Here is an 11,498-nt window from a genome sequence, read left to right as displayed (position 1 = left end):
AAGAGAGAGAGAGAGAGAGAGAGAGAGAGAGAGAGAGAGAGAGAGAGAGAGCTGTAACGTTGGGAGAAGAGATGTATAGGGTAGACGACTTAAACTCTGTGCGCACTATGAGCATTAGGAGTATAAGAAAGAGTTTTCGTTAGAAAAAATTGCTCCATGACTATAATGCCCATTACAATAGCGTTTTCATTACACTGAATTATTAAGAGAGCAGTTCTTTAGCCCAGCTTCCGTAATGTTATTTAAATTCATAATTGAATTATTACCTAGTCGATACCTTTGTAGGTGCGATGCTAATAAGCAGCATCAATGAGTCAGTTCAACAAAATTATCATTCCACAAGTGGTGTTGTAAAGTATGATTTAAATGCGCATTGACAGATTGAGTAATTTTATGTAAATAAAATTTTTAAGCTCAAAGAAACCTATTTGAGAATTATGTGTAATCGTACAAGTGTCTATTATTCCAAACCAAGGTGGGGAAGAACTGTCCATCACATGAGGCTCTGAGCAATTTTCGTGCAGTTTCCTGTGAAAATGTGTTATTCGTGAGGGTGGCTTATTATAATCCCATGCTTCTTGCATAAGACTCCTAAGATGTCTTAAAAATGTTTAGGTGTTTTTTTTTTTTTTTTTATTGGAGGATGAGGTCACTAGCCTCATGCCCAATGTTTTCACGAATGATAGAGGAGCTTCTAGCCTTCTTTGCCAGTGACGTTTGATTGACAGCACTTCAGTGACTGACTCGACCAATACTGCCCTAAAATGGAAAACTGCAGTATCTGCAAAATTACAAAACTGAGAAAAATGGTAGAAACTGCAGTTTTCCCTTGCCTTGCTACTGATTTTGCAGGTACTGCAAATGGGACCCCCTAAATAAAGCATTGAAGAATCATTCTGAAACTGTAGTAACTTGTGTATTAGTGTTTCACGAGCCCAATAGCTGGCATTTCTCAATTTCGAAAATTTTGCAGATACTGCAGTCTTCCATTTTAGGGCAGAATAGCTTGAATTAATTTTTCCTTACAGTAGCCTAGCCAGTGCAGTAGGACTATAATTTTTCTTAGGGTGCGTCCACACTGCAGTAAAATATGTCAGAGGCATTTGTCGCCAACTGTCCCACAGACATCCAGTGGCGTAGCTTGCATTCCATCAGGGGGCCTAGGTGGGGCCAAGATATTTTTTGTTGGGGGCCCAAAAAAATTACACAAAACTAATGTACCAGTTCTGTAGTTAGTAAAATATACTATTCTCGAATGTATATATCCATGTGAATGATGGAAAATAATATAGTACTAGTAATTAGTAAACCTATATTTGAAATTATAGAGCTCAAGTTTCAATTAATTTTCAACCCTTACTATATGAAAATGTATCAAATAATATAAGGGTTAAAGTTTAGCTACAAAGGGAAATTCAACTGGGGGAGCCAGTTGGGGGGCCAAGCATCTGCCTAGGGGGCCAGAGCAACCCCCCTTGTCCCCCCCCATAGCGACGCCACTGCACACATCACAAACAAGTTGAATACGGGTTAACGAGTTCCTGGTAATACTAACCGGGGCTCCATACGATTATCCAGCATTTGTCAAAGATTCATTATCCATCTATATTTTTTTTATTTGTTTTCAATCTGTTACTGACAGGTATGGGATAAGTTCTTGATGTGTTTATGACATGTTTTACCACAGGACCTCATCTTGAGTTGTTACCGTAGTGCTTGCAACAACCTATTAAGAGGTAATTCTTCAGTGAAGGATTGTTTAGCTTATGCTGAGTCCTCTGGTATGGGAATCACAATAATTTTATTTCTAGCCTTATGTAGTAATTCAGTTAATGTCTGTTCCTTAATAAAGACAAAATAAAACTCGTATTGTATAGTCAGTTTTCTTGGTAGAACCTTTATTAGGTGATGATTAAATAGACTTAAATCTAGACTTTTTAAGAAAACGATCCATACATCTATAAACTGCAGACATCTGTGGGGTAAAGTCATAGGCTGTGTAGTCCACTGTTCTGTTTCTCTTTGAAATATGATTTTTCACGAAAATTAGAGAGTAAAAGTTTTTATGAATAAATAAAAGAAAATCCGTAGTGGAAAGGAAAGATGTCTGAGAATCTGTGCAGGAAATTGTCCATACATCTTAAACAGAGACAAGAAGAGATTTAGAGTATTAAACATCAAAGTAAACAGTGGTTAATGCACAATTTTCATTAACTCTCCTGAAAGTTTATGCTTTTAATTTTCTGTCACATTTTCCTGCTTTTACCAAATTTTAAATTACCGTATAGAAAGAACATATCACAAGTATTTTTGGAAATTATTTACAAAAGAAATCTGAAGCTTCGAAAGGCTTCAGGTCATCATGAAGCATTCTTCTTTGGTTCCCAGAAGTCTGAGTATAATAAAGAGGCATCATCTGGGTTGAAGTTTATGTTTTCTTCAGAAAAATTCTCTCTTAAAGGAGGAACTGTAGTTGGGGTAGGTGCAGTTGCCTTTGTTATTAAAGGAGAAGTGGTGGCTGGAGCAGGTACAGGAGGCCATGGAGGGGACACAGGATTTGTATTTATACGGGTACCCCTTGACCTGTAAGATGAAGCTTCATTGGGGTTCGACTTATTTGTTGTCTGCTGTGGAAACCTGCGATTCTGATGTGTCCTGGCAGGCTGGTTTGCTATAGAGGTCGACTCACTGGCTGTTAATTTTTGTGAAACCCTTGGGTCCTGGCTCTGATGTGTGCTGGTTGGCTGATGATCTGAAAGTGGATGGCTTTGTGACCTAGTACCCTGCCGGCTGCTAACTCTTCTTTGCTGATTGCTTGTTAGAGCTGTGGCTCCAAGAGCAGTCTTTGGTGTCTGATAAGAATTTCTTCTACGATTTTCAGTGGGTTCTGGCGCAGTTGGACTTGTTACAGGTACATTTCTTGACTGGCTGTTTCTCTGCCTGTTCATTCTTTGTCGTACAGCTTGATTAGGAAACCCTCTGTTCCTCAGACGGCGTTGTGTTTGCTGCCCTCCTTGCTCAGGTTGAGGAGCTGAATTATCAGCTGAACTTTGAGAGTTAGTATTAGATTCAACATTCTCAACATTCTCTTTGGCTGTGCCGTTTACAGAGTCTTTTGTTAGATTCTGGTTTACAGGTTGCCCAGACAATATGTGGGAAAATCTGGGAAGCCCATTGTTATGGCGTGAATCATTTTTGGTCTCTGAGGAATCGAGTTGGTGGTTTAAAGACAGGGATTGTTGGTTTTGTGGTGACCTCGACTGGGTTCTTAGTGTTTGTAATCTTGCCCTGAAGTTATTGATAGGTTTTGGCGGATCTTGTGCTTTTGAAGGAGAAGAGTTAAAAAAGGTGTTATTTGGAGGAGCACTTGTAACCTCTGGTTGAGATGAGATACTAGGTTTAGCCTCATCGTATATACTTCCTTGCAACGATGCTGCAGATAAGTGCTTCACACCACCATTGCTTCTGGGTAGTGTTAAAGGAACATTTTCAGGATTAACACTGAATGCTGTGGTTGCAGAATGTGGTTTAGATTGAACTGCAGTTGGTGCAGGGTAAGGAGGGACAGAAAGAGAGGATATAGTTTGTCCCAATTCAAAAATATTCACATCACTTTCGAAAGCCTGCTTAGATGAAGTATGATCTGGATTAGACACTGTTGATGTTTCAGTACTGCCTGCACTAGCTTTATTGGTTGTACCTGAATTATGCTCACTTTTAAAGTAGTTGTTGAGACCACTGTCATGGTTAGAAATATTAAACAAGCTATGGCCATGCTCTGTCCCAAAAGATGAAGAAAATGGAGGATTACCAGAGGAAGAAAAAAGGGATTCAGAATTTGTTTCACTGAAAAAATCATGATTTGACTCATCGGAGTTGTCCTCAAAGGATTTGCTATACTGAGATAAAATTGAGTCTACATGAGGATTAGAGAAAGTAACAGAACTAGTAATTGGTTTAGGGTCTCTTGCCATAAATGATCTGCCTTGTCCACTTGGAAAACTTTGGATGAAGGAATGAGGTACCTTGCCGATGGTTGCAGACAAGGGTGGTAGGCTGTGATTATCCTCAAATCGTGATATCGGTCCATACCTATATCTGGGCTCTGGTTTGGGATATATATCATGTGGATATCCTGATAGTTCTCTTCCAGTGACATTTTGTGTGTCACCTGACCAGTCGCTATAAGTTTGGGAGACTGAATAGAAGTTTCTGGTAGGCTCCAGTTGAAGTGATCTGTCCATTGATCTTGAAAAGTCAGAATCATCAGCCATCCTCAAATGAGGGATGTTAGAATCCTTCACTGTACGCTTTCTAGGGTAATATTCATTCTTTCTTTCCTTCACGTCAACACGGGAGTGAGACTGTTCCCTTGTGCTACCTTCACCTTGATTATCAGTGGGAGCCTCTGCATGTTCAGAATATTGAGCTCTTGCAGTAAAGGAAGATTCTTTTGAATCATCTGTAATTATCTGCTGTTCTGTTGAAGGCGAGGTAGTTGGGTCTTTGCTCCTCCTTTCGTAATTCAGGAAGGGAACTTGTATTCTTGTTCTAACAGCTTCAGAGCTGAAACCATTGTTTTGGTTTTCTCTTGATGGCCGTGGTGACCAGGGTAATCTTCTCTTATTTTGAGGATTACCTTCATTGTCTATCTCACTGTTATTTGTGCCAAAAATGGTGGCCTTTGTGGTACTATTTTGCTCTCTGTTAGGCCCTCTCTTGTAAACAGGAACCCTTATTCTTTGGATATTCGTGGAAGCATTCTCATTTGTAAACTGGGGATTAAAGTTGTGTGAATTCCCATTATCGACAAGCGCTGCTAACTCTGAAGTCTGATTTTCTTTATTATGTAATGGAATGCTGTCAGATTTTGCTGCTGAGCTTAATGTTGCTCGAGCAATAGAAGAAGAGTTTGTTGCCAACCTGTCTTCCTGTGCAGGACTGTCCTTTTCTATGCCTGAAGAAACAGTGACCTTCTCTGGGTCGTTTTCTGTCGGTTTGTTACTGGAATGTACTGTATCACTGGTAATTACCACTACTTGTGAATCTGAAATGTTGTTTGAGACCATACTTTGTGCACCTGAGTTTCCTTCATTTGTAATAGTTAGATTGCCCATGCCAAGATTGTTATTTTCAGGAGAGCTTTCAATAGGTTGATCTGTATTTGAATTCTCCTCATTCTCAGGTGGGGGTTTTCCCTCTGAAGTAGTAAGGCTGTCATAAGGATCTTCTTCAGTGTTGTTCTTTAAAGTGACTGTACTTTGTGTATCTTGTTCAGTAACTTGTGTATCTTGCTCAGTATTGCCATTATTACTTTGATTTTTCCTTTCATCATTCAAGGTAAAGTCACCACTTTCTACAGTTTTGTTTCCCAAAGGTTCTGTTGGAGGTAGTACATTCTTTTTGGATGTTAAAACTCCAGCTAGTAAGGAAGGGTGGCTCATTAATCCCTTCAGGATATTGGCTGCTTGTTCGAATTTTGTTGGGGGGTGTGAATTCTCTGCAGACTGTGACTCTGTCAGTGTTTTGGCATCTATGGATAAAGTATTTTCTAAAGCATTTCTCCAAGGAATATAAAAAGTGGGCTTGGTTCTTTTCTCATCTTTTTCTTCATCTTCATGCTTTGCATCTGCAGGAACAGAACGTCTTCTCCTTCGGCGTTCGTCTCCATTTCCACTTCCCTTTTCTGAGTATTCTCTTGCTGAATCAGATTTTGATTGTAAATATCCACCATGGCCTGGAATAAGGGCAGAGGGGTCAAGAGGAGTATGAATAAATTCTACAAGGTCATGTTCTTGTGGGTCAAGTTCTGGCGGTACAAACTCATATGAGGACGGTGGTGCTGTTGTCGTTATAGGTGCCGTTGTTGTTTTTCTGATTCTAAAACGTTTCTTTGGTGCACCAGACGGTCTCACCCTCTTTGTTATTCTTTCAAAAGGAGCTTGGGTGGTTTTTCTGACGGGGGGAAGTCGTGAAAACAGCTTACTTGGTGATTCTGAATCGTTTGAGTTGTCCTCTTGAAGTGTTGGCTGCTCTTCATACTGGTGAGAAGAATCTTTAGAATCTTTCGCAGATGCCAAAAACAAGTCTTTCTTTGAAGAAGTGGTTGGTTCCTTCTTGGTTGTTTTAGGTGTTCTTGTTGTTGGAGTTGTTGTTAATTCATCTATTGATACTGACGTTATTTTTGTTATGGATGGATTATTACTGAGAGGAAGGGAGGACTGGGTGCTTGCCTGACGCACAGGGAAAGTAGGTTTATACCTGTTTCTTAGGTTTGTGTGCGGCGAATAAGTTGTTGGTCTAACAGGAGGTGCTTCTGTCGTTTCTGTCGTACTTACCAGTTGGGCTGTTTGTTTTCCCTTAGAGCGTATCCTTCCTGGCCTCCTAGTTCGTGTTACATTTTGATGTCCTGTTACTGCCGAGGCTGTGAAAATCTGCTCACGATAGGGCAAGGGAGAAGTTTTGACTTCGTTGGGGTCATTGTAGAAAGAGTATGAGCTCTTTGTCGAATCATCAACCTCAGAGTCAACATAAGAGATGACAAAAGGCGTTGCTTGCGCGGGATCAGTCGTCGTTGTATCCTGAGACTCTGTGTATTCGTAAGGTTCCCCAGGTTCAAAATCTGTGTTCCATCCATCATGAGCTGCAACATCTTCCTGGTAATCATTGTTCCACAGGTCAAGCACATTTGTTGGTGAAACTAGGTAATGCAGTTCCTTGGGATCCCAGAAATCTGTTGGGTATCTGTTGTCATCAATTAAAACCAGCTGTTGATCTGTATTGGCTCGCACTGACGTCGTTTCAAGGTAAGGACCGGAGACCCCTTTGCCGTACACCACGTCCGTTGCCATTCGCAGAGGCTGTGGAGTAGCGAAGAACCTGTTATTGTTGGAGGGTTTCTGATGTTGCTGGCTTGCTACACGGTGGAACGAACCTTCATTTCCCTCAGCAAAGCCCTCTTGAATGGAGGGAGAATGGTAGTAGTTAGGTATCGCAGCTTCTTGCTGGTAGAATCGAGTGTCATAGCTTCCGTAGTAACTTTGCTGCGCAGGGGGACAAACGACTTCGGGGCAGCAGTCGGGGTAGCGTTTCCAGGGGCGCTCCTGCATGATGCAGTGTTTTGGGGCATTTATCTTTTCACAGCTGGAAATTAAATAATGAAATGCAATGGTATTAGTCGTCCACATTTAAAAGCCATTGGTTATTTGATCTATCAAGTTTGTTCCTTTGGGTCATCATAAATAAGACATATTTTGGAAATTTTCAGATGTGTAAGACAAAAAAAAAAAGTGGAAAAAGATTGTGAATTTTTATATTATATAGCTAGCAAAATGTTGAACGATTGTTTAAGAAAATTGTAGTTTTTAGTTGAAGTAGTTATAATAATAATATCAGTTATCATGATACCTTTTTAAAGCACCTTGTCAGTCACATAATAATAATAATAATAATAATAATAATAATAATAATAATAATAATAATAATAATGATAATAATAATAATAAATATGTACTGTATCTACATAATGATAAAACTCTGGTCCATCCTACGTATCTACATTCATTTCAATAATAATAATAATAATAATAATAATAATATGTTTTGTTAAATATGATGGCAGCCTTGGTTGCATTAATCTTGTGGATTATTCGTTCAACTCTTATAATTATCCTTTTTTCTTCTTCAGTAACAGAATTGAGTAAAATGCCAAAGTTCATTGTAGGGGTTTTATTTATAAAAATATCAAAAGTCGAAGGTAATGGAACCTACGATCCCAGAAGCACTGACGACCCCTGCACTCGTTGTTGGACCCCGCCCTCGGAATTTCCATTACCTTCGACTTTTGATATTTTTATAAATAAAACCCCTACAATGAACTTTGGCATTTTACTCAGTTCTGTTACTGAAGAAGAAAAAAGGATAATCAGAAGAGTTGAACGAATAATCTACAAGATTAATGCAACCAAGGCTGCCATCATATTTAACAAAACATGTTTGAAAGAGGGTCTATACCCAAAGAATAATAATAATAATAATAATAATAATAATAATAATAATAATAATAATAATAATAATAATAATAATAACCACCTCATTTAAAAACTTGCAATACATTCGATCAAGACTAAATCAAAATGCGCCATAAAGACCCAAAGAGAAATTGTAGTCACGAAGAATGAAAGGTAAAGAAATAAACGAATTAAAACTTGTGATTCGCAGCACAAGATCTTTCTGGCTCGATGCTCTGTTCTCTCCGAAAGTAACTTTCTTTTCGCGCTGTCTGGGAAATAGACGCAACGCGAAATCGTTTTCGCATCGGACGCGCATGCGTCCGAATCACGTCTTTGGGGGAAGAGACTTGAATAAAACGGGTTTCTGTTCTAGAATTTTGGACCACTGACTGCATTTTTCCTTTTTGGGGGTTAGTGCCGTCAGCGCACCTCACACGTATCACTTTAGGCATTACTTAAGGTGCTTTGCGGCGTCCCTTCGGCCACTAGCTGCAACCCCTTGCATTCCTTTTGACTGTACCTCCGCTCATAGTCTCTTCCGACTTTCCATCCTGTCCTAACAATTGATTCAGCATTATTTTCAGCGCTGAATGACTTCATAGGTCACAGAAATTGGCCTTTGGCCTAAATTGTGCACTTCAGTTGACAGCATCTTTTTTGACTGGCCTAAAATAATTGTACGGAACATTTTCAGTTGTTTTTTGTGTTTACTTTAAACTAATGTAGATTGTATCAGGCCTATAGAGAGTGCAGGTTTACTTGTAGCCCCAGATTCCTCTCAGTTGCCGCGTACAGTTACTCGTTTCATTCACGTTCTCCTCCACTGTCAACGCTCGCCCGCTCACTCTAGTGGATCGCCACTCACGTACAATTTCGTAGAATTAGTAAGTTCTAGGCACGCCATAATAGATTTTCAACCCCCACTCACTCTGCTGGGTTCTGAGACCCCTTCAAGATCCACTGCTGCTGCTCATACCTGTCTCGTAGGGACTGTGGAAAGTTGAAGCACTGAATGTTGAAAGAGGTTGTCAGTCCCACACCTGTGACCCCACAGTTAGTCACGGAGCTTTCACTGACGATCACAGGCACAGGACTGAGCAGTGAAAAATGAGTATATAAGAAGGGCAAGATTGTCACGGAATCTCTAGTGACGTTCACAGGACTGATAAATGAAAAATGAACATATAAATATGTAAAAGGAAGAGTATATTCTTTAGAGAGAACCCTATCCACCAAAACGGTTAGGTCAGGCTTGACTCGAAAAGGAGAGATGATGCACCCATGTTAGGTAAATATGAGTTCGGCAAATATGAGTTCTAGAAAATTTATTATAGAGCAAACGGTCTTTGTGTCTACTGCATATGTCAGAACAGGTTAGTTCTCAGTATATTATTATTATTATTATTATTATTATTATTATTATTATTATTATTATTATAGTGCAGAAAAAAATACCTGCAGAATTGCATAATAATAAACTGAATAAGAGGGAATAACGAAGAAACAGAAATTATATAAAATAACAAAGCAGTGAAGTGAGATTCTCGTTAAAAAATGAACAGCCTAGAAAAAAACACCTACTCTGTTTTTTTTCCCAAAAAAAACTTTTTTTCTAGGATGTTCACTTTTTGACGCGAATCTCACTTCATTGTATTGTTGTTTTATATTATTCCTGTTTCTTTGTTATTCCTCTTACATAATTCCTTATTTAATTCTGCAGGTCTTTTTTTCAAAAATAATAATGATATACAAAGAACTAACTTGTTCTGACAAATACGGGGGACACAAAGACTCTTTTTGCGTACTTTGTGAAGTTTATTAGTATCATTATAATTAAAAAATTCTATAGCTTTTGAGTGAGAAGACATTTGACTTTATTTATATTAATACACTTCAAACATCTACAAAAGAAAGGTGTCTTCGTCTCCTACGTTAATAATAATATTATTAACATACATAATAACATATGTACAAACGCTGCGTTTGCATGTAGATAGATAGATAGATAGATATTTCAGATCAAGCCTTCCGTTTTAAAGCTACCAGTCTCATGCCCCTTCCTGTCGGTGCTGTGACTCGCCAAAGTCGACTAACCACCAGGTACTTAATTCACCTCTTGAGTGCTCAAGTATTTGGGAAATAATCAAGCGGAAATAATTAATAATTTCCAGAAAGATCATAATGAATTACATTGCAAATCCTCTATGATACATAACTAGTTTACCGAGAATCGACAAGTTCTTACAATTGGTGCTCAATAATAGGTTGGCCTAGGATGATCTTGCAGACAATCCTAGAGCATCCTCCCGGATATACTCGCTGCCCGAGTTCCATCCTTCCCCTGGGTGTCCAACATCCTGACAGAGCAGACCCTGCAAATAGGATAAGAGTTAGAGAATGCTTCGTCTTCAGGTTGAATAGATCACCGTGCATTGTACTCAGTTATTTATATTTTTTATCTATTTATCTATTTAATTATTCATTTATTTTTCTTTTCTAATAACTGAGCTCTTCTTTCTCTATTTCCTATTAATGTCTGTTCCTTCTTTCAAGTGAACACTGTGTTCTTTGGAAGCTTGAATTTCAAGTCAGTGGACCCTTTAGTGGGCTTGTTCCATATAAATAGGGTTCATCAGAATAATAATAATAATAATAATAATAATAATACAGTCACTGCCACAGTGTACATCAGTTTAGTTATTTTCTACTTATTTTCGTAATGATTACTCGAGTAACGATGACCATAATAATAACAATAGTGTCGCTAAGCCTAATGGAATTGTCAATATACTTTAGTGTACGTTAAGAAAGTCACGTTTTCCTTTTGATCATATACGAAAAAAACTTATCACATAGTGTAGTAAACTATAATAAAATGTTTTTTTTTTTTTTTTTGCACCACCTAAAGCCGGTAAATACTGTAAATTATGTACAGTATTATACAGTACAGTTGTGTCGAGAACGAGAAAAACTGTTGAAATACAGTTTTTTATGGTAATTTGAAGTATTTTATAAATACCATTTAACCGTTTTTCCTACCAGTGACGCGTAATTTGGTGAGGTTTTCAGAATGTAAGATGATTAACTTCTATGCGGAAATATGCGATGATTTTGTCAGTTTTGTTTACATTGTGGTGCGGTGTTCAGCTGTTCTTCTTCACGTCTATACTGTATGGATTTCCTGCCCATAGGCTACCATTTGGTGTAATCTGTGACGTCACTGCACACTTGTACCAGTGCTGTTCCTTCATGTTTCGGATTTTTTTTTTTTTGTCTGCATACTTTTGTTGACATGAATATGCCTTCTAAGAAATTTATATATATATATATATATATATATATATATATATATATATATACACAGTATAAATATATGTATATACAGTATATAAATATAAATATAAATATATATATATATATATATATATATATATATATATATATATATATATATATATATATTCATGTTCAAAGGATTTTACATCC

At 38.0% G+C, this 11,498-nt stretch overlaps 1 protein-coding gene across 1 annotated transcript in view; it reads right to left on the bottom strand.

Moving 5' to 3' along the window:
• Positions 1-1,913: 1,913 nt before the first annotated feature.
• The window catches only part of LOC136834821 (serine-rich adhesin for platelets-like), an 18,559-nt gene continuing 8,974 nt past the window's right edge, over positions 1,914-11,498 (bottom strand). Inside the window, exons 2-3 of the mRNA XM_067097577.1 lie at positions 10,258-10,384; positions 1,914-7,143 (exon numbers count right to left, since the gene is read on the bottom strand). Of these exons, the coding sequence (XP_066953678.1) occupies positions 2,361-7,143; positions 10,258-10,384 (4,910 nt within the window). The 3' untranslated portion in view covers positions 1,914-2,360. The remainder of the gene's footprint in view (positions 7,144-10,257; positions 10,385-11,498) is intronic.

The sequence above is a fragment of the Macrobrachium rosenbergii genome, chromosome 54 (genome assembly GCF_040412425.1).
Source record: "Macrobrachium rosenbergii isolate ZJJX-2024 chromosome 54, ASM4041242v1, whole genome shotgun sequence".
In the NCBI taxonomy this organism is placed as follows: Eukaryota; Metazoa; Arthropoda; class Malacostraca; order Decapoda; family Palaemonidae; genus Macrobrachium; species Macrobrachium rosenbergii.
Note: the sequence above shows the minus strand (reverse complement) of the source record. Positions and strands in the feature narration are given on the sequence as shown.